Raw genomic sequence first — 23567 nt, 5'->3', positions numbered from 1 at the left:
CAGCACCCACAGCAGATGAACAGTTCACACTTAACAGCAATCTCACCGTCTCTGTCAGAGGCATTGGCTGAAGGAATGCTGTCATCGAGGTCAGGGATGTTCAGCAAGGTTGCCCTGTCATCTCTCTGAACAACCATTTTTAGCTTGCCCTTTGACCTTTCTATCAGCTTCTTGGCATCGATCAAGGAGAGGTTCTCGGTCACTGTGCCATTGATCTGAAAGAATCAGAAAGAGAGTTGTTATGCTATAGCAAGCATTTCCCCAAAGCTGGATATTTTTGATTGGATGCAGATGAACAGCAACACTGCTCATCCTTTTCAGAGTGAGTTTTAAGTTTTAAGATCGAGTCAATGAACTGTAGCAACATTATTTCTTTATCATCATCATCATCATAATACATTTATTTAGAAAGTGCTTTTCATCACACTCAAAGACGCTTTACAAGAGCTTAAAATGCAAAATAAAATGTACACCTGAAGACAAGCATACATAATTGACATCAAAAATAGATTTAAATGAACAAAAGGAAACATGGGTAAAAGAGACTAAAATGTTTTATCTTGACTAATACCCTCAAAGAGTTGTTTCTTAAATTAATGTAAGATTGCCCTGCATCTCATTGAGAAGAGTTAGTGTCTTTTTAAAACTATTTTGGGTAAGCCTGACTTTTTCTTAATTGCAGATCTTAATTTTGATCTTTTTGATTCCAAAAGCAGACAGTGAGATTTTGGAGTGTCTCGGGGTCAAAATTTGAATACATAAAAAAACATCTTTATTATGATTTTGAGTGACAAGAAAGTTGACGTACCAATTAACTGAGCACAGTTAACAGTTTATTGTTGAAAAAAAATCACGTTGATTATGTTGTGGGTCATTTTTACCTGTATGTAAAATCCACACAAAACAGTCAAATAATAGGTGTGTAACTGTTTCAGAGATGTTGTAAACATACTTGAAAAGAGAGACAACATATTTTCTATCCCATTGGGATATTTTAGAACTGTTTTGAAGAAAGGAAAAGGAAAGGATATCCAATGCTTTAGTCACCACAAAAATGGAAACTGGTAAAATTGACCACTGAACATAATTTGAGCATTAAAATAAATATTTGTTCTTAATATAGTTCTATTATTTTATCTGACGTGAAAAACCAGAGAAGATTCTGGAAGCACACCAGCCTGTATCTGTAAGTGCTGTTATGCAACATCTGGTAGTACAAAACAGCAGTAAAAAATAAATAAAATAAAATGGATGGTACTTTTCAATTCCACTACATTAGCACTCCTTATTTCTCCAAACAAGGTATTGCAAAATTCTCCAGCAGTCTTCCCTCACCTTCAGTACAACATCACCCTCCTGGATGTTGCCATCCCTGGCGGCGAGGCTCTCGGGGGAGATGTCCTTGACGAAGATGTGGCTGGCCAAGCGTAGGCCATACTCTGCTTGGTAAATGACAACAACAAAGACAACGTTAGCACAGAGTTGACAAGGCAGCATGGTGCAACGCTACGGTCGGATGCTGCTTCCGCCAGGATTAAGAGTGAAGATTAAAAAAAAGATTAATTCCGTTTCTCTTTTTACTAAGATTTGAGTAACTTGGATTCTGCTGTGGCTGGCAAGTTTTGTGTTCCCTGGAAGTTGACCAACATTAATTGGAAGATTTTGAATTTGACCCAGAGTGAAATAAACTGGGAGGTGAAGTTCGTGGACTAACAGTTGGGGCCTAATTGTCATCCTCTCTTCTATCCCCGACTTTGTGAGCCTCACCTTCATTTTTGCGCGATTTCACCAGCGTAACCTTAGCAGGGCGAGGAGGCAGGTTGTGTGAGCGGCGATCCGACCGCGGTGAAAGACTTCTCTCCCGCGAGCCACTGCGTTCACGTTCCCTGTCCCTTCGGCCGCAGCTCCGGCCGCTTCGCCGGCCCATGGCTCCGCCCATACTGCTGTAAGCGCCACTACGTCCACTCCGCGTATCATATATCTCTTCATCGTAGCTGTCCTCTTCCTCATCATGCTCCGACATTGTTTCCCGCTCCCCAAGGCGACCCAATGGGACGTGAACTTTCCTCTTCCGTCTGATTGTCTGCTCAAAGTAAATAAGATGCTAGGAAGTACTGGTTACAGAGACATGTATCAATCACATTGATTCATGTCAGCTCAGAGGACGTCCACTTACTATTTTTGAATTACTGACAGAAAGATGCTATTTACCAACATTGAAAATCACAATTTAACTCACAATTTTGGCAACTTTCCCACTTTTACGAAGCTGCTGGACTGCATAGGCGTGTTCCACATTATCCATGGACACGGCATTGACCATGACAACTCTGTCATTTTCCCTACGGGGGTGTCATAAGAAAATGAGACATGCTGGAGTTGTTCAGGAGCAAGGTGGAAAATGTAGAACTGATCAGACGAGAACTTACTGTAGTAGCCCTTCAGCCGGGCCACCTTTTAGCACATCTGAGATGACAATGGAGGTTTCGCCACTCTGAAAATGTGGGTTATCACGACCTCCTGATATGGCTATCCCAAAGCCAAACCCTGGTGCCTATTTTTTTTTTTTTTTTAATAAACATATGATGACCTAGGTTATTTATTTACACTGATATAATTTGTTATAATAATGAAAATCCCACAAGAGGAAATAATCAGACCTCACAAAATGCAAGCATGCATGGAATAATGTCAGTTTGATGATGCTAATTGCACCATTAGGTCAAGTCCGGGGACCTTTGGCACTTTGCTCAAAGCACCTGGACAGATGTCCAGATGCAGAATGACATCTCTCTGACACTGAGTTAACAAATCTGAACTGTGACTCTCTAGTTTCCAAGCCCAAGCCATTAAGGATGAGGTACACCCAAACAAACGGGGAACAGTTTGGAGCCAGAGAAAAATACAATGCTGGCTAAAACTAATATTGGAAAGGGGATGTCAAGTTTTTTCTTTACATCTTACCATGCAAATAAGCAAAATTCCATCAATGCACTTTTATAAGAATCTAGTAAGAAGGTCGTTAAAAAGCTTTGCGTAGGATTCATCAGCATTTTGTTTAAGGACATTCTTGGATTCTACAGACAAAAAAAAATTGTTAGAAATGACCAAGAAAATAAAGAAAAAGTTTGAATACTCACCCTGTGCAGTGTTACAGTGTGCTGTTCCCAAATGACAGTCTCCTCCATTGCTGCGCTCTAGAAGACACACACAAAAGATCACAGTGAGATTAACACAAGATGTTCTTGATAGACTCAGGAAAATGTTGATACTTCGGGGAAAATAAAATGTACAAGATTATTTCTTTGTCCTGACAAAAACAATTATCTTTGTTAACTCAAATCCAAATTGATTGAGATACAGACGCTCACCACCTTACAAACGAGATACGTTCCGAGCGGTCGTTCGTAAGGTGAATTTGTGCGCAAGTTGCCTCAAAGCTATACTGTATGTCACAGGTGTCAAAGTCAAGGCCCGGGGACCAAATATAGCCCGCTACATTATCTTATTCGACCCGCGAAAGCAAATCTAGCACGTTGAGTTCCATGATGATTGCAAAAATCGCAACCAAAATTTCAAATGGTCCCATATAAATCACAATAAGTCCTTATTCTTGACTTCAGATTTGAAAACTAGTTATTCATTGTTTATATGTAATATGTGGAGGAGATAAAACATTCTAATGGTTTCGCCAAAATTCCTAAAGTACCTCGAGAGGAAACCGTCACTACAATGTGGCCCGCGGCAAAAAATGACTGACACCTATGCTATATGTTGTATGGAATGTATGTTTAAGTGAAACATTGAAATGGGAAGTATAAAATACAGACGCTCTAATAGTCGTAAAATAAATTCACACCTACTGTAGTACGACGATATATATCCTTGGGTCTTCAGTAAGCTATTACTGAAGCTGCTGGCAAGTAATTACCGAATTACGCGACATTACTTTTTGTTATGCATTTCCATTCGCCTCCTCCACGGAGCCTCAACTGGGAAGAGGGATTTCCCCCCCGCCCACATACACTACACAGCCAATCGCAAGCGAGCTCGGCCGAAAAAAGGCACACAATACTAACTTGCAGCTTCTCTGTTCGAACATTTATCAACCTACCCGCAAAAATGTTGGTACGTACTGCTGTTCGTAACTCAAATGTTCATAAATCAGGGAGTGTCCGTATAGCCCTTTCACAAATCCTGCTAATGTAACAAAGCAATACATCTTGAAAAATCTCTTCCCTCAACATAGGTAGAAAAAGAAGTTGACTCGACTGTTTTGAGGATTTCTAAATCAGTGCCTACAGTTACTGTATAAAGCAGCATGTATAGTATAACATCATAACGACAATGACAAACGTTATCTGCACAGCAAATGACATCATATCCAACCAATGTTGCAAAAATGGAGGACTACGCTAGCTGATACACAACATCCTCACCGTTTACTGTATTCCTGCTTGATCCAAAGATAAAATGAGGTCACGCTAATCGAGTCAATGACATTAAAGCACAGCCTTGGTCACAGCAACCCCCTGAGAGGATGAGATGAAGGTTACTTCCTTTAGCTGTTAGTGCGACCTTGTCCTCAGTGCCTTCGCTGCTCATTCTTGAACTGATCTGTGCCCCTACATCATTTCACCTCCACATGTTTAATGGCCTCTCCTAAAACATTAACCAGTCTAGAGGGTAGTAAAAGATAGATGTAAAATGATTGCTTGTGTGTCGGTCTAATAGAGAATATTTCATATATCCGTCCGTATACGGATGACTTCCATGTACAACAGCATCAAGGCAACTTGTTTTTAACATGGCAACCAGCTAACGATTTGGCTAACAAGACACTAAATGAGACGCAAAGGCATAAATCGCCACAAGTGGCCCCACACATTCTTGGCCTGCCAGTCGCAGTCATTAACTCCTCAGGCAGCCTATGGTGGGACTCGACACAAGAGGAGTGAGCAAGTTTGAATCAGATCACCATCACTGGCGCAATCCCTCCCCCAATCCTTTTACACAAAGTACACTGCAGCACTTGAGTTGAGGGGTAAAATACATTTGAATATTAACAAGACAGAAAAAAAGAATTCTAATTGGGATTTTTTCAAGAGGTCTAAATTTATGCTTATCTCCAACTGGTCAGCCGCTGTGAAAATACTGATGCAAAATCAGAATCAAACAGCAATACTGTCTGTGTCAAGGCAGTGTCATTATGGTTGACATTTATATATTTTTTCACTTTTGCCAGAAATATACATTGCGTACTAAGGCTACAAGTTGATCTAAACTGAGTGAAAGACTCGCTAAACGCAGAGAAAGCAGATTTATAGTACTTTTTTGCTTTTGTCTCAGCCTCCCTTTCTTTTCCCCCTTTGACGCACACATTCCCCTTTGAAGGCATGCAGTTTGACGTTTTTCTACTCCAGTGCTTGTTGCTGTGGTAACACACAGGGACCACTGTGTTTTTTTTTCTTTTTCTTTTTAGTGGTCTGACATTTGCAGTGCTTGCCAAGACGACAATTGGATTTACATACCTAAACGCCTTTGTACTTTTTAAATGAACAAAAGTGAAGAGGCATGAGAATGGGAAAACAAACTTTTGAAACAGAATTAATTTGGGGTTACAGTAGCTAGTGTCGGCAGCTACAAATGTGAAAGGACCACATTCAGTTTTGAGCCAAAACAAAAAATACAAACGGTCCCCACCTAACGGACGTATCGTTCCGAGCGTTCATTCATAATGTGAATTGGTTCGTAAGTTGCTTTAGTGCTAGATTTTGTATGGAATGTATGTTTAAGTCAAACACTGAATGGGGAAGTATGAAATACAGACGCTCTAACAGTTGTAAAATAAATTCACATCTACTGTATTACGACGACTTTTATCCTTGGGTCTTCAATGAGCCATTACTGAAGCTGCTGGGACGTAATTGGTGAATTACATGCCGGCAGCCTTTACTTTTTGTTATGCATCGCGTCCGCCTGGACAGGTGTCCATGGTGTAAACATCCCACCCTTGAAACCTCCAATGATTTCCTGCGTACTGTGCCTGAAGCACAGTACGCAGCAAATCGCAAGAGAGCTCGGCCGAAAAAAGGCGCACAATACAAAAATCTAACGAACAGAATCTCTGTCTGAACATTTTTCGACATACTGTACTTGCAAAATGTTCGTATGTAACATGATTCGTAACTCAAATGTTCGTAAGTCGGGAAGCGTCTTTATACCCAAAATGCCCCCCTGACAGCATCCATCCATCCAATCTGCTTATCGCAAAAAAAAAAACCTAATACATAAATAAATTAATGAACAAACAATGAAACAAATAAATAACAGTTAAATAGATAAATACCTAAACAAACAAACAAATAAATAAATAAATACAATTTTAAAAAGTAGAAAGGAAAGTAGCTCGAGTGTTTTGAGGTGGTTACTAAAATGCATATTATGAAGTGAATACTAAAGGCCATTCAAGAGAGAAGACACTTTTTGCTATAGCTCCATTGACTGGATCTGGTGGGTTGCAATGTGCTCATAAACCGACCGGCCAAATTGCAATAAAAAAGTAATGTCAGGAAAAAATGACCTCCAGGCATCATTTGAGTCGTGATTAAAAAACATTTAAAAAGAACTCCTGTACAGATGGTTGTTAAGTTGCCCCACCGACTGATGTGTTATTGTCCTGCCTGAGCACAAACAACTGGTGCCAACACAAGCCTCATGCCACAAGGCAGGGCCAATGCTGGCAGCTCGAAAGACGCTTAGGCCGTGCTTGGGGGATTACGACCATGCAACTTGGGAGCAGGCATAACACAGATGGATCGCCACACAGATGGAATGCACAGCTGGGAATAGGGCTGGAAAATATTGGGCCTTCAAATAAAATGCAGGATTTTTTTCCCTCGAAAAATCTCATTTTACATTTTAATCTATTTTTGCCATTATTAATGTCACAACAAAACTATCCGTGAACATAACACGAATAGATGTGTTGTTACCAGACAAAATTAGCCCGTGTCGCCGAACATGTAAACAAACTCCTGCAGTCTGTAACACCCTTGGTTCATCCAGGCAGATTGCATTGATTAAAAAATAAACCTGTTTTAAGACTTTCCAATAATCTTGCATTTTTTTTGTTCATTTTGTGAACTCATTAGTACTGCTGGAAAGGCAGACTCTCCATCTTGAAGTAAAAAAATAACAAAACCAAATAAATAACACAACACAAAGACGCAGACAGTCATTCAATCGCAATCACTTTCTGCGCCCTCTTGGTTACATGAAGCTGTTCTAGATGAAAGAGGAGAGGATCAAAGCCTCCTTTTCACCAGTGGATGAGAGACGTCATGGTGGAATGTGCACATCTACTATAAGCTAAATGTTGAAAGCAAACACAGAGCTGCAGCATTCTTTGACGAAAAGAGATTGTCTCACATCTCCTGCCCCACGTAAATCCGCTTCAATTCCAAGCCGCGACAGTTTCACATATGCATTCTTCTCGCCACGGGTTCCTCAAGCCATGCACACATTCAGCCGCAGACAGGATGGGTGCATGGTTCGTTCATAAAACTTCAAATCTAACAAGCCACAAATTGGAATGCTTAATTTTTTGTTTTTCAGAAACATAAAATTCCAGAGTATAAATTCCCAAAACACTCTTTGCATATTATTTTGTGTAAATTTATATGGTTTGGAGATTTTTTTATTTTTACAGATTAAATTCTAGAATGTCTGAAATGATCACTTTTGCAACAAAAAAATTACAATGTCTCATCAAGAGTGTGCTTGAACACGCTGGGTGAGAATATTTTCTTTGTGACAATGCCAATTGTTATCTCAGATTACACTTTACGGCCCCGACATCACAAATGTTTCCTCTGCCTCTCATACAAAGAGGCAAAAGGCAACTTTTCTGAACATCCTTCATCAAAATGGATCCCTCCGTGCAATTGTTCACACGCTCATGGGATTGACACAAATCCACCCGGGCTTGGCAGCGATCTGTGTGGGATCTGCAGTTCCGCAAGAGCATGGGACTCCTCTGTGCTCTGGAACATCCATCCGCAGTGTAAACTGCTGTATCGGATTTAGCCTTGTACCTCCGTGGAATGTTATAAATTGCAGCAAGCGCCAATCTTTTATTCTGATCCCTTTCCGCGTTGCATTTACATACAGTAAAGTCTCGTTATATCGATATCGGTTATATTGATAATACTGCTTATTAATCAGAAAACCTTTATTCGTCCCACAATGGGGAAATTTGCAGTCCACAGCAGCAATTGAAAGGGGATGGGGTGGGGATAGAAAAGGATAGAAAACAAGATATTCTGAGCATAACAAAATAAAACTGTCAACTGTATACTGTGCAAATGTAAATGTGGAAAACTGTTTCATAAAAAACTGTACATAGTGCAAGTATCAAGAAGGGCACATTGAAATATTGCATCAACCCATATATACAAGTGTGAATTTTTTTTTCTCACATGTGATCACTTAAAATAGATTTCTAGTCTTTTTATGTAGAATTAGTTCTGTTTAGTACGATTCATGGTTATTACGATAATCCGGTTACAATGGTGCTCTTTTTCATCTCCCGCCGGCCATTTTGCTATGTTTATATTGATACAAAAGATACTTAAAGGACAACCGACGTCTCCGGACAAGTTGTGTCCATAATTTGTAAAATGGCTTCAAATGACTTCTACTGAGCGTATTTTAATAAGATTCCACCGCATATAGCTATATTTTACGTCTCTCTCTGAATATTCAGGAAGTCTTGTTTTTGAGTTGGTGACAAGTCCGTACGTGATGTCACTGAAGGACCGCCCCCAGACCAAATAAAAGACACATTGTAGCAGTCCTGCCATCGCATCAATGTATTTTGCCGAACATGTTTGGTCAGAGAACCGTGTTGCACCCAAAAGCCGCCAGAAGGGGGCATCCAAGCTCCATATAAGGAATTTATCAGCCTGTGGAAACGAAGGTGGCCACTGGAGGTCGCCATTTTGTGCCTCTTTTTTTTGGGTGAGAGATTTTCCCCCAATGTTGCCTGAAAAATGGCACATATAATTCTTTAGTCGATTGTATGCTTTCCTCTTCAGAACTATTTGAATCATATTCATAACTGGATGTGTAACAGGAAAGCATATTCTCCGAATCTGAAGCCATCGTTTGGATTCTTCAGCAATGCAAGACGTCTTGGTGTGACGTCACGAACTGGGGGTGGGACTTTCTGAAAATGCCCAAGTCGCAGCTCAATTTTTTGCAGATTTTGGACACTTTTTTCTGATGTCAGTTAAAAAACAAAAAAGTGACGTCGGTTGTCCTTTAAGGTGAATCGATATTTGCTTCGGGGTTTCTATACAGTACCACCATTATCGAAATCTGTATCAGTCGCGCTGTTGGTAACATGGTAGAAAATGGCGTCTGCTACACTGCGCAAGGCACAGGATCTGGTCACGTGACTTTCAGGTGACCAGCTCCCGTGCCATTTTCTACCAGCTTCCGTGTTTTGAACTGTCATACGCGAGCACAATAAAAAAGCCGTAGCAGAGCTTATATACATTACTGTTGTTCAACACCAATTTAAACCATGGGAAAACATAAGAATTGTGACCTCGGAACGAAGTACAAGGCAATAGTAGCTGTCGAGGAGAATCCAATAAAGAGCAAATCCTCCATCGCGAAAGAGTTCGACGTGCCGCAGAATACTTCATCAGCGTAAGTAATATAAACGTTGCAGTTTTCGTTTTCCATACATGTATTTAATTGTGTTGTATATATCTTTATCGCTTGCAACAATCACTGTTTTTCATGTTTGTACATGCTGGCGTTCGTGGTTTCGTGTGTATGGAACAACATGAGGATTTTGCATTGGTTGCATTTTTTTAAAGGAAATCGTCATTAAAAAGGTGTAAAGACGTTTTTATTTTACATATACGTTTATTTTTCACTTCACTATTGTACAAAAAGCATGCTAGATACGCAATCCATGAACCCAATGATAAAATTACATGCCCCCCCCCCCCCTTTTAATGCAGTTCGGCGCAGGACGGATATATTGATAGTGCGGTTATATCGACATTTTTCCAGACTCCCGAGAATATCGATATAACAAGACTTTACTGTACATACATACATACATACATACATACATACATACATACATACATACATACATACATACATTTACTTTTGATTCACAGTAAACTGAGATGTGTTCTTTGTAAAACAAGGTCATGAGGAATGTGTCACAATTTCTTTGCATTTAACCATCAACAAAAGGAGGGAGATTAGTTTTTAATTCGTCGCCACTTACAGGAAAAATATGGCTCACTACAAGTTGGTCGGGGTAATTGAATGCTGACGTCATTCTTCCCTCTTTTCTATGCAGCTGCCGTTCCCGGTCACATTGAGAAGACAGGTGTCACAACTAGTGACATCATGGGAGTGTACGTTACGCCGGTGCAGTATCAGGCAGTCATGGCGCAATATTTCATTACGCATAATATGCTTTGCTAAGCTTGCTAAGCTTTGAGGACAACCCACTGAGTCAACAGCACACCACAGAAACACGAAGTAGCTCATATACAGTACCCAATATACATTATATATACATTAACAACAAAACAACCACAAAAAGGAAGTCCAAGATGGCGCCCAAGTAGACAGCCATCAGCAAGTGCTCTCACGAGAATTGCTTTTTTTTTTTTTTTTTTTTGTTCTTTTTGTGCTTTATTTTGTCACTGTGTTGTTGTGCGTCGTGTGGAATGGATACGGTTGGTTTTTCAGCATTTTTGGCCACGACATTCATCAAGGAGGAGACTGTACTGAGTGGTTGCGCCTTTTCGGCAGCACGAATATGCCAGTACTGTTTTTGAATGGGAGGAATGTCGATGCCATGACTGTCTGCGGCTGGATTGAATGCATGGTTTGAGGAGCCTGCGATAAGAAGAAAGGCGCGTCAGCACAGAGCGCCGATGCGTATGTGGAACTGTTGCGGCTTGGAATTGAAGCGGATTTATGCGGGACAGGAGATGTGAGACAATCTCTTTTCGTCAATGGATGCTACAGCTGTTTACTTTCAACATTTAGCTTGTAGTCGACGTGCACATTCCACCATGATGTCCCTGATCCACTGGTGGAAAGACGCTTTGATCCTCTCCTCTTTCATCTAGAACTGCTTCATGTAACACAGAAAGTGCTTAAGAATGAATGACTCTGTGTCTTTGTGTTGTCATATTTTGTTATTTAGGTTTTTTTGTTCTTTTGACTTCAAGACGGCCCCGCGAGAGTGGCTGCCTTTCCAGCAGCTCATGTATTTTGTTTTTCTACTTTCATTCCTTTCATCACTTTGTTGCTGTGAAATGTAAAGGCAAATCTAATCCAATCCAATTCAATGTCTTGAGGAGCCCGCGATGAGAAGGAGCATCGGCGCAGAGCGCCGATACGTATGTGGAACTGTTGCGGCTCGGAATTGAAGTGGATTTACGTGTGACAATCACTTTTTATCAATGAATGCAACAGCTTTGTGTTTGCTTTCAACATTTACCTTGTAGCAGACGTGCACATTTCACCTTGACGTCCCTGATTCACTGGTTAAAAGGAGGCTTTGATCCTCTCCTCTATCATCTAGAACAGCTTCATACAACAAAGAAGGTGCAGAAAGTGCTTAAGATTGAATGTCTGTGTCTTTGGGTTGTCATATTTTTTCTTTTGACTTTAAGATGGTTTCATTTCCTTTCCTCTTCCTTCAATAACTTTGCTGCTGTGAAATGTAAATGTCTCCACTGCAAGACTAGTAAAAGAAATCCAATCCAATCTAACCATAACGTAAAATAGATTCAAGTGTAGATTAAAGTAAAGAGTGGCATCATAAAGGCTGACAACATAAAATTGACAGTATGTTGCCTGTCAATGATATCACGTCACTCCAAATTTCCCCCATCTTCAACACAATGATGTAGCTAAATAAGATAATGGAAAACAGCACACAAAAAAACGGAAGAGCGTTTAAATGTACTCGTATACAACACACCTCAAAAAGATGATCATATATAACATCATATTTTAAGTTTAAAAAGGGAACAAAATGTATACAGTAAAGTCTCGTTATATCGATATTCAAGGGAGTCCGAAAAAATATCGATATAACCGGGACTACCGATATATCCGACCCTGTGTGCATGTAATTTTCTCAGTGCGTGCATAGAAATAGTATCGATATAACCGGGACTATCGATATATCCGATATCGATATAACGAGACTTTACTGTATTTTGTATACATTTTGCTAAATATGTTTATACAACAAAGGGTGTTACAACAAAACGAGTCGCATACAATATAATTGGTGACAATACAGCATTGAAGATAACCTCACTTTATATGTTGAAACCTCAACACCAGTTTTTCTTTGAAAATCTTATATTGTAATGAGGTTGTAAATAACAATTGGTTCAATAATCAATCAATCTCCAAATTAACCAATGATCGACAGAATCATTATGAATAAAGGGATGGCTGTCTCTTCAAAATCTGGATAGTATTTCAAATTGACTGAAAATGCATAAACATAAATCATTCAGTTATTTGTCCATTATGTGAAAACATGCTAAAATGTTTAATTTATCTTTTTCAAAAGTACAAAATGTTTTATTTTAATATAACACAATATACTAACTTAACTTTGGTGGGGGAGTACAGAAACAGGATAGTATTTACAATAGCAGTGGGGGAGCAACTACATAGACAATGAAAGCCAATTTCAGCCCTCCACCCCCCAACATTTACGACACTACTCAACCAAAGGCTGGAGCTGTTGATCCTTACCAGAACCACAGAGCAGGACATCAGCTCCAACACTCAATCAAGCCCTGTGGAAGTTATCAGGAGCCCACACGGAGCCCAGGAGGGCAGGAATGCGCTGATAAGCGGAGCTGCTGACCTACACCCTGTCTTGTCTGTCACAGTGTGTGGGATAGTGACGAAACTGCCAGTAAAAAAGCACTCATGACAAAAGCTTGATTGTGCATCCCCCACAAAGAGGCGTATGGTGAAAGGTGAAGAACGGGTACTGTCATATAGTCTTCAGGATAACACCCCGTGTGTTTTAACTGAGGATTTCTGCGTTATGGGCAAGCTTCTGTAATGTGGTGTGAAAAACTGTAATGTGGTGTGAAATCTTAAAAGTTAAACAAACAATCCCTTCCCTGGGGTTGGTCCTTTAATGTTGGTTTTTAGCTCCTGTGAGATATATAATACAATACATCCTGATTTATATAGCACTTTCACAACAGCTTCAGCTGTAACAAAGCGCTAAACAAAACAGATAACATCAAGTAAAATAACAAACACAACATCTAATATAAAACATGGAGTCGTGCAATACAAACTATTTTTCCCCTCAAACGTTTTGTTGTGTAAAACAGTTTGAGATGACCTTTAACCAGTGGATCAGGGACATCATGGTCAAAATTCAAAGTCAATAAGAAGTTGTAGCTTTGATAAAAAAAAAAAAAGATTAGTTCAATTCTCTTGTGCCATAGAAATCTATTTCATTTCCAAGCAGTGACTCCCATTTCCAAATACACAAAAACTAACTCATTCACTGCTATTCCCCAATTTATTTGGGAATTGAAAATATGAGATGGAGTGCCATTCCCGAATTTGTTCAAGTTTTGGTTGTTCTTGCGGGTGTGCCGATAAAGCTGCCGTGTGCAGGCTAGCTAGCAGTAACTTCGCCTCTGGACCGGCAAATTGAATTTCATTCCGATCGTTTTCCTGGATTTTTACCAAACACGAGGAACGGAAAACCATCCATGTTAACGGTGAAAAGCAATGCTTTTCCCTTCCATGAGGGGGCAGAATTTGCCTTTTGTCCATGTTAGTGCTTTGTTACAGCTTCAGCTGATGTTATAGTGCTATATTAATCAATATGTATGTATTTTGTCCCCCCCAATTTCAAGCTCATATAACTCCAGACCCATATCATTTAGGAATTACCTTTTTCTGATGAAAAAAGAGAATATAAGCCTTAGACACTAAGGTTTCTTACACTGCATTGAAGGTTTATGTAGTCCTAAAACCCATATTCTGTGGGTACAGGAATTCGAGTGAAAATGGCAAAAACCCTGGCACTGGAGTGGACAACTTTTTGCACGTCTGGCAGGGAATGAGATAAAAAAACACACACAAGAGCCCTTAAAGAGCTGTCGACAGGCAAATTGCACCAACATTCCTCCTAACGAAAATCAGTGCACGTAAATGCTGATGCCGAGATGGCGCAACCACGAAGCACAGATTCTTCTCCTTTGACGACCAGACACGCTGACATCTTCATCATGCGTGACTGATCCAACTTTTGGACCGGTACAAAAAGCCAAAGAAAAAGCTATTCATGCTCCCCGAATTCATCGGGTTTTCGTTTGCTGATAGGATTTGTGGTAAAGTTGTTGAAATCGGCATGCAAGATGAACAACTGTTCAAAGTGAACAAATTATTAGGCTAATCTCTATTGTCCCTCTTTAGCCAAAAGCTCGCATCTCTAAAGCCGCTATTTAAAAAGGATCCAACATCTCACAGACTTTCCTTGATGTTCACTTTCATAAGATCAAAGAAAAATGCTTTGATGTGGATCCATGAAGACAGAGTGTATGTGTGTAAACTATCTCAAACGGATTATCATGCCAAATTGTGAATTAGACGTCAATGAATGTTAAATTGTGACTTATGTCACCAAAATACAACAAGAGCGTGTTCTACAGAAACCACAATGACTCAAAAACAACTGCTGCTTCAAAAACAACTGCTGCTGATGTCTCAGGAAGTCATTTACAGACTAGCATCTATCTATGGCTGCCCTTGAAGCGGTAACAGAGTCTCAGTCTACATCCTCGGGTCACACCAAATTATTTCCAAGTCAACCATGAGTTTACCTGAAGCAGATATCAGCAGTTCATGCACTCTTCCAAAATCGATGTGTGCTATTTTTTGATGTTTTGTTTTGCTTGTAGACTCTCAATAGCGTGATAGGTGGAAGTAGAAAGGCTTGTCTGTTTTAATGCGTGAAACAATTGATTTATTGGTGAATATACCATTTGTATTTTGCTTCGTCCACTGAATTGGATAGATCCACCACCTCATTAGTACAACTCACACATCATTAAATGAGCTTTTACATCAGCAGTTACTAATCATACTCTTGGCCAGGGAACTGAAGCAGAGACAAAAATGTTTTACCTTAGACAGTAGTACTTTCACATGTATCCGTCTCATATCACATGGAATCAAGTGTTCAGGGGAAGAAAGAGCTGGTTGACAGCTTTTACAAAGAATACCTACCCATCATTCACAACTACTCAAAATATTAGTGAAACCCTTTTTAAAAAATACAATAGAAAATTTTCAGTACAAAATGAAAAATTAAAGTCAGTGGATTGTCATATTATGACAAATAACTAGATACAATTCATCGCAGAAATTTAAATTTACTAAGGACTAACTCGTTTTTGTTAATGTCGCTTACACTGAATACAAACCGAGATCAGACAAAAGCCCCTTTGAAGCACTAGCTCCCCAGCATTGTGGTCCTCACCTCCAGTTATTGCCGTACTTTCATCTCTTGATTACTCATTCACACGCGTCCACCGAATCACTTTGGCCTTCTGCCACATGGGGCAGTTTAGGGATCTTAATAAAGCCTTAATCATGCAGACGCCCTCTGTTGGTTGGCTGACAAGTGGTTGAGAAAATGCTTTGATGCGCAGTTAGATTGCAATATAGTATATAATGTGATTTATTCACTTCGGGGCAGCAAAAACTGTGATTATGATCAAAATTAGCCCCAACTATGTTGGTGTCTTTATTACATTTTTGTTCACTTACTCAGGGTGGGTCAGGAACATTTTCCCTGTGATAAAACAGCAGTTCGGTTCCTTTTACGAGATTTTGAAACAAAAGTTAATACAATGCTAAAGAGCATCACTTGACAATATTGAAGGTGGTGTTCATTGAAATATATTTAAAGAGTTGATACCAGTTACTTACGAAGTTACTAGTTTAGAGCAAATTGAGAAAGAGTTTAACCTGTCACGATGATTGCGAATATTCAACAGGTGACGGTCGGTGTCCTCTGGCTTTCCTCGAGCTGAGACTCCGCCTGATGCAACGGCAACGACGTTCAGTCTGGCAGCTGCCCGCGATGCTTAACGTCGTACAAGTAACGGGATACGCTGACGAGACAAGCGCGGTAGTTAACCAGCTAATCTTAGCAAAGTGCTAACTATCTGTGCCCAAAGACCCTCGTGGGGGATAGTGTACGAACACTTAAATAATGCACGCAAGCACTCGATCTTCGGCCGTGAACTTCAAAGACAGCGCAGCGTCAAGAGGCAATATTTTCTCGCGTCACGTGGGTAAGGTACGACACTTCCCAAACGTTTTCTCCCCCTCTTCCTTTCGTTGGTCAAGTCAAGCCCCCTTTGCTGTCCGACATTTTGTGGTAGCAGCTAGGCTAGCTGCTCCAGGCTAACGGTTACCTGCATGAACGCTCCGCCGGATGACAGCTCGACCGAATGACATTTTATGGGACGCGAGAGGAGTATAACATCACACACACACACACACACACACACACACACACACACACACACACACACACACACACACACACACACACACACACACACACACACACACACACACACACACACACACACACACACACACACACACACACACGAAGAAGCAGCTGCCATTTCGTCTGTGGGCGAGGGTTGACTGGCTAACCTACGTAGCATAGCGTGTAAATACAGTTTACTCTCACTGGGGTCGCCAAGTTACCTCCACTTGCACCGTTTTTGCTCACTCGTACCCATTGGCGACGGGCATGCATCCTTGCCCCTCCGGCGGCGGCAGGGGCCAAAAGAACGGATACATCCACAAACATATTCACCTTGGCAAAAACAACGGTCCGTGTGGCTTGGTCCTACCCAAGAAAAAAGATACAACGGGAAGGATTGGTCTTCCTGGCGTGGCTCCTGAGCAGCAGCAGCAGCCGCCGCACTGCAATGGCAGGCAGAGGATGATGCCTTCCCTTGCTCCGTTTCTACCCCCTCCGCACGCACACTTCGGCTGGCTTGCCCGACTCGGAGGCAGTGACAGGTTGGCTTGGAACAAACCATTTGGGCAAGTCCGCGGGGGTTGACGCGAGCTCGGATGCAGGGGGAGGCTGTCAACTGCAGCTGCAGTACAGCAGGATAAGCGGCGGCAGTAGCATCACCTCAGCCTCATTCTAGTTTGAGACCTGCGCAGAGGGCTCGGAATTCTCATAGCAAGCTATTTTCACGTTTACTATTAATATGAAATCCCCACGATGTATGGTGGAATGGATGCGGCTGCATCCAGCTGCATCTGACTTAGAACAGCATCGAACGCGAGTACTCTGTATAAAAATATAGCTTTTCCCCAGGTTCCTGAGGACATTCTACATTCTACTTCCCATATCTGGAAACATCTCTCTAAACATCTCACTAATTGCAAATTCTTACGATGTCAAACTAGTCTTTTTTCAACTTCTTCGAATGACGACTTCTTCTTTTCCTTTCAGCTTTTCCCTTCATGGGGTCGCCACAGCAAACCAGTGTCCTCCATCTTTAGAGGTTTGATCCGCATGTTTGTTTTGGCCAAGCTTTTACGTCGGATGCCCTTCCTGACACAACCCTCTGTATTTATCCGGGCTTGGGACCGGCACAAGAAGACATGTCCCTTTGTGACTACAGAACAAGCAACTCACTCACTGAGTCCACAAAAAGACATCAGTAAAAAACACATCGATTGGCCTACAGATAATCAATGTTTTTTCACTCGAACTGAAAGTCAAGTCCTACGGGACGTGATGTTACAGAAAGTAGTATCATCGTCCGAGGCAAACTACTAAGCTTCATGCTGAAAAAAAATAATGACATCTATTTTTTAGGATGTAGAGAAATGAATGTAAATTTCTTCAAAGATCGTTCAACCCAGGTCAGTCAGTCCAGTCATAAACGTTCTCTAACAAAACCACTTTCCAGTGCACCAACAAAAAACAGACATATTTTCCTGACTGGAACCGACAAATTTTGCCAAGTTTAAGAACTGGTGTTTTTAGTGGGATGTAGCATAAAGTTTCATTATCATTGCTTTTTAATATATATTTGGAAGCCTTTTTTTGTAAAACCCTGTTTATGATGTGTATCAATGGTTCTGTACCATACATTCATTTTCTGAACCGCTTTAATCTCACAAGGGTCTTGGGGAGGGGGGGGTAAGGGGCTTGTTGCTAGATCCTATCCCATCTACCTTTGGACAGTGGACACCTTGACTGCTTGCCAGCCAATCACATAGGTTTTGCATCATATTTATAATAAGAGTCAGCTTATGTGATTATTACATTTACTGTACATATAGTGAAATTGGTCTAATTTTAAATCACAGTTACAGTATACTGAGAAGCTTTAAGCCAATGTAATATTTTCCCCCTTTGTTGGATCAAAATCCAACTCAATACACGGGCTATAAATAACCCAGCATTGACTCGGTCCCCTTCACACCCAACGCCCAATTTGGGTGACTTTTTACAGTGCAGTATACAATGAAGCATCAAGAGATGCTTTTTCTTCTCTGTTGGATGCACATGAATACTGAATGAAACTTGTCAACATAACAAAAAAATGTCAGTATAATGGAACATGCTGCATTTTATTCACTAAAGTTGTTCATGTGTGTTTCAACTGGAGATGTAATTCTATGCCGAAAAGATAGCTCTAAAATCCACCTCACTCTCACGGTGCATAATGCAGCTTTCCGTGTCGTATAAAGATGGAATCAATATACAGTGAAATGTAAATTGTGCACTGCACCAAACCTTCCTTCTATGTACAAGAGCGGCATTTCCAGAAATACCATACCCCTTTAATGCACACACTCTCTTTATCACAATTTGAAATTGTATGACCTCTACCTCTGGCACGAATGTGAGCACCCGATTGGGGGGTAGCAGCAGTTGAATCTAATGCTGGGAGTGCACAAAGGTCCGGCAATGTTGCTGACGTAAGCAGACTTGCCGGAGACTTCATTGGAGGATAACAAGGAGCGAACGGTTGGGGCGGGGGGTGGGGGTGTTTGTCTTAGAGGGAAGAATGAGAGAGTTGGCCAAGGTCATTTGATTTAGATAAACAAAAGGCAGTCTTTTGATATCCTGTGGAGAAACAACATTGGATAAATACAAGGATATAGTGTACACTAGGGGTGCAAAGTTATTTAAACTCTAAAAGACATGGCAATGTAGGAGAATGCAATTTGGAGAAACACGATAGTTCATCTCAGTAGGTCGGTAGGATTTTGTTTTTAAACAAGGATACCGCATTATATTCGTACAGTTTCTGGATACATTCCGTGCTTAACTCATTTACTGCCATTCACAAATTTATTTGGGGATTGAAAATGTGACGTACAGCGCCATTCCCGAATTTGTTCAGGTTTTCTTTTTTCTTGTTTTGTACCGATAAAGCGCTGGTCAGATCTCTGGCAATGTTTTTTTTCCCTTTGACAAGGGTGCAGGATTTCCTTTTTTCCCCCCATGTTATTGCTTTGTTCCAGATTCAGCTGTTGTTAAAGCCCTATATAAACCAATATGTATGTATTCAGTGTCTGAAACTCATGACAAAAAGTTAGCGGACAGCAGGGCAGGCAACTCTGAAAAGTTAGTCTGCTAAAAGCCACGTGGACTCCTCTTTCTAAGCGCCTTTCAAAACTCTCAAGTACACTACCGTGACTGTAAAGTTTACTTGAGAGTTTTGAAAGGCGCGTAGAAAGAGGAGTCCACGTGGCTTGTAGTGGTTTGCTTGTAGCTTTTGCTTTATTGAATAAAACAAACGTTTGATTTGTAAATATCTTTCTTTTTTTTCTTGAAGAAGTTATCAGCCACCCAGGCCGAGATGTTTTGAAAGTTGTACACCCAACATAAAAGTTGTACGCCCTGGGCCTCCAGGCAGACGTTATTTCAAAGCACTGATTGCATTGTATTTTGGACAGCCCCCCTCATTTTATGCTCATATAACTACAGACACATATAATTTAGGAATTAACTCTTTTTTTCTCCTGAAATAAGAGAGTCTAAGGTTTCTATCACTGTCTTGAATGTTTTTGTAGTCCTAAAATTCAATATTGTATGGGTCCAAGAATTCAAGTGACAATGACAAAAAAAACCCTGGCACTTGAGTGGACACATTTTTGCACGTCTGGCAGCGAATGAGTTAAAAAGTACAACCCATAAAGCCACCAATATGTTTGCATTATTATAATCTGATGTATGACTTACTGACTTATGTTTACACCACATATGATTGGAAGTCATCGTAGTGAACATTTCATCACAGGGGCAAGTGTGTCAGTAAATTTAATTCATCAGCGACCGGCCTGCTTGTCCGTTATCATCAGTCCATCATTATTCAGGCACCAGTCGCTAAGCCAAAGTGCCATGATTGTTATTTTAACCATCGTCGCAAAATTACACTCTATTGTTGGACCGTCAGTGAAAAAATATTTAGAACGATAAAAAAAAAAAAACACACAATTGTACTTGTTGGATCACTTTATACAAACACAGAAAACATGTTTCTACTGCTTCACTTGCTTCCCTTCCCCAAACTGCCCTTGTGTCTTTGCTTTTAGTCACGGTATGGGCGACAAAAAAAAAAATCGCTTTCGTGAGCACTTATTCCATCAGTGTTTTTATTAAATCATTAGTCCATAAGAAACGGTAGTCTGCCAGTGATGGACTGACAGACTGCCCAACTCCGTGTGTCGCTTCACATCTCTACTTAAATACCTTTAAAGGACAACCGACACCTCCGGAAAAGTTGCATCCATAATTTGTAAAATCACTTTAAATGACTTCTACTGAGCGCATTTTACAGAGATTCCTTCGCATATAGCTATATTTTACGTCTAAAGATTTGTTTTCGGGTTGATGATTATGATGCTCGAAGTGACGTCACGGAGGGAACGCCCGTGACCGAGAAAGCGACACACAATGCATTTTGAGTACTTTTTTCGTCTGAAAACACAGTGTTGATCACGAAATTAGAAGGAAAACGATATAAATAACGCGATGGTGAATCGTTGTGTCACAGCCAATTGCGGTAACATGCATAAAGAAGGTGTAAGTTTACACAAATTCCCAGCGGACAAATCAGCCCTTTTCCAACGGAGCAGAGCAGTCGAGCACCAGCGTAGGCGAACGAGGAAGCTAACCAGAGTTAGTGATTCGGCGTTTGGATCGCGGAAGTTTGATGCATAATTTACTCATTTAGTCACACTGCATGCCAACTGTGAGCTCACTTGGTGAAAGAGAGCAGTCGCCATATTAGTGGAGCAAACCGATCGGACAAACATCCACTTTCCACCATGTCATTTTTTCCTCTGTAGCGCTGTCGGAGCTTTCTCGTCTCAACATCTGATGTTCATGTGCTTGTTCGAATTGTGGCGGTCTCCTTTGTGTGTGTGCCTAAAACCCACCCCTCTGCCTTCTACCATGGATTTTAACCAATCACGGGTGGCTTTACGGCTCTGATAAGCGGCTTCATATACTGGACGAAACGCAGCTTGTGCGCCATCTTGTGCATTTTCTGCCGCTACATCAGAGTCCAGTTCTTCACCGGTTTCATCGCTTGCAGATGGCTCGAATTGATCCGGAAGGACTTCTTTAATCGATTGCAAACACGTACGCTTTCCTCTTCAGACCTAATTGAATCATATTCACAACTGGATGAGGAACAAGAAGGCATCTTCTCCGAATCTGAACTCTCTGAAGCCTTTGCTTTGATTCTGGAGCAAGGCAGTCTGTAACCTAAAATGACGTCACGAACAAGGGGGGGGGGGACTTTCTGAATCTCACCAGTTTCAAGCTCATTTGTGTCAGTTTTGGGACACTTTAGGTCATTTTTATTGGTGTTTTACATTTGACTAAAAATATCAGCCTGCGTGTTTTGGGTATTTTAGATGCTATAAAACGTTTTTCTGATGTCAGTTAGGAAACAAAAAATGGTGTCGGTTGTCCTGTAAGCGGTTTGAAGAGGCACACCTTGGGCCACTCAGTGTCAATGCGCAAGACCAATGGCTCAAAAATGATCATCATGCAGCACAACCGAAGTATTGGAGCAGAAAGTACCCTGTGGAAATGCATGAAAGCAAAGTTTTTTAGTCTGCACAGCTTTGACGTGAGCTTAACACTTCTTTATCATTCCTCTCTTGAAGCCCTTGAAATACCCTCTGCTAAAGCTAGAACACTGCCTCACTGGCTCTGACAGCACAGAGGGAGTTTCACATGCCGTGCAAACACAATGCTAGCCTCTCTCTCACTGCATCAACATTTCGATCCCAATTCAAATTTATTGGGCTGAATCGCCGGAGTGGGAAAAAAGGGAGGTGAGGGAATTAAAAATTCTCATCATGTTGGCTTTTTCAAACATGCGTACGTGTCACCTCCTCATAGCACAAGTCATGAAAACAGCACGCGAAGCAAAGATTGGCGTGGCTACCCATGTGCTTGAAAGGGATATCGAATAACATGGCCACTGTTAAACATAGCATTGCGGCAGGGGGAGATAAATGCATTTGCCCATTTGTGATGTAGAAGCCGTAAAAATGTAAGATACAGTAACCTGGCATCCAATATATGAACCACATAAAGGTACGCTTTGACCTGACTACATTTCTCTATTGTCCCTGCTCCATGTTTGACCTCTCGCATCAAATTCACCTTCCTGGTTTGACACAACTTCAGGGCAAAAATGTCTTTCTCAGGCCTTCATGATGCTTCCCACGCTGAGAAACAGACAAGGGGCCCCGATCTAGGGCGCTTCATCTGCCATGTAAAGTCAGCAATAAAAAAGTAACATTAAAAAAAGGGCTTATTTAACGGTGACTCTGTGGGTAGGAAGATGAAACGTGTCCTTGGCGTTGAGGACAAACAGAAATAATAATGCAGCAGAAACAAGTCTTCATCTTCATTGGGCAGCTTTTTCATCTAAATTGGTCCAATATTGGATTTTAAAGCCTTTGGGTGCTCCTCAAAACAAACAAACGACAAAAAATAAACACATTTTTCAATCACATTTCATATCAATTGATTATACACAAAAAAAAATCAGCAGTCAAAGCACAGTGTTGTTTTGTTTCATTTCAAATCTGCTGTGGTTATGTTTAAAGCCAAAACAAATGAGGACCTCATTCATATCCCAATGTTTAGGAAGCTGACTGTTTAACTCATTCACTGCCAAACAATGTGCAAAAATGTGTCCAGTCCAGTGCCAGTGTTTTTGTTATTTTCACTAAAATTGCAGGACCTACAGAATATTGAGTTTTAGGACTACATAAACATTCAATTCGGCGTAACAAACCTTAGATTCTCTTCTTTCATCAGAAAGAGTTAATTCCTAAGTTATATCGGTCTAGAGTTGTCTGAGCTTGAAATTGGCGCAGCTGTATAAAATACAATACAGACATATTGATTCATATAGTGCTTTAAC

At 40.8% G+C, this 23567-nt stretch overlaps 1 protein-coding gene across 12 annotated transcripts in view; it reads right to left on the bottom strand.

The window, feature by feature from the left end:
* Nucleotides 1-23567, bottom strand: part of tjp1b (tight junction protein 1b) — an 87807-nt gene that overhangs the window by 23561 nt on the left and 40679 nt on the right. For 6 of the 12 annotated variants that reach the window (XM_088996478.1, XM_088996480.1, XM_088996481.1 and 3 more), the window contains 6 exons: nt 3141-3197; nt 2430-2554; nt 2240-2342; nt 1768-2083; nt 1336-1442; nt 47-215 (listed from right to left, as the gene is read on the bottom strand). In XM_088996478.1, coding sequence (XP_088852604.1) covers nt 47-215; nt 1336-1442; nt 1768-2083; nt 2240-2342; nt 2430-2554; nt 3141-3197 — 877 coding nt within the window. Of the gene's footprint in view, nt 1-46; nt 216-1335; nt 1443-1767; nt 2084-2239; nt 2343-2429; nt 2555-3140; nt 3198-16083; nt 16488-16951; nt 17107-23567 lie in introns of those variants that run through there. The other 6 variants (XM_088996479.1, XM_088996490.1, XM_088996484.1 and 3 more) reach the window with 4 other exon arrangements.

The sequence above is a fragment of the Hippocampus bargibanti genome, linkage group LG05 (assembly GCF_051943395.1).
Source record: "Hippocampus bargibanti isolate YZ-2025 linkage group LG05, ASM5194339v1, whole genome shotgun sequence".
Taxonomy (NCBI): Eukaryota; Metazoa; Chordata; class Actinopteri; order Syngnathiformes; family Syngnathidae; genus Hippocampus; species Hippocampus bargibanti.
This window is presented reverse-complemented; position numbering and strand designations above follow the sequence as displayed.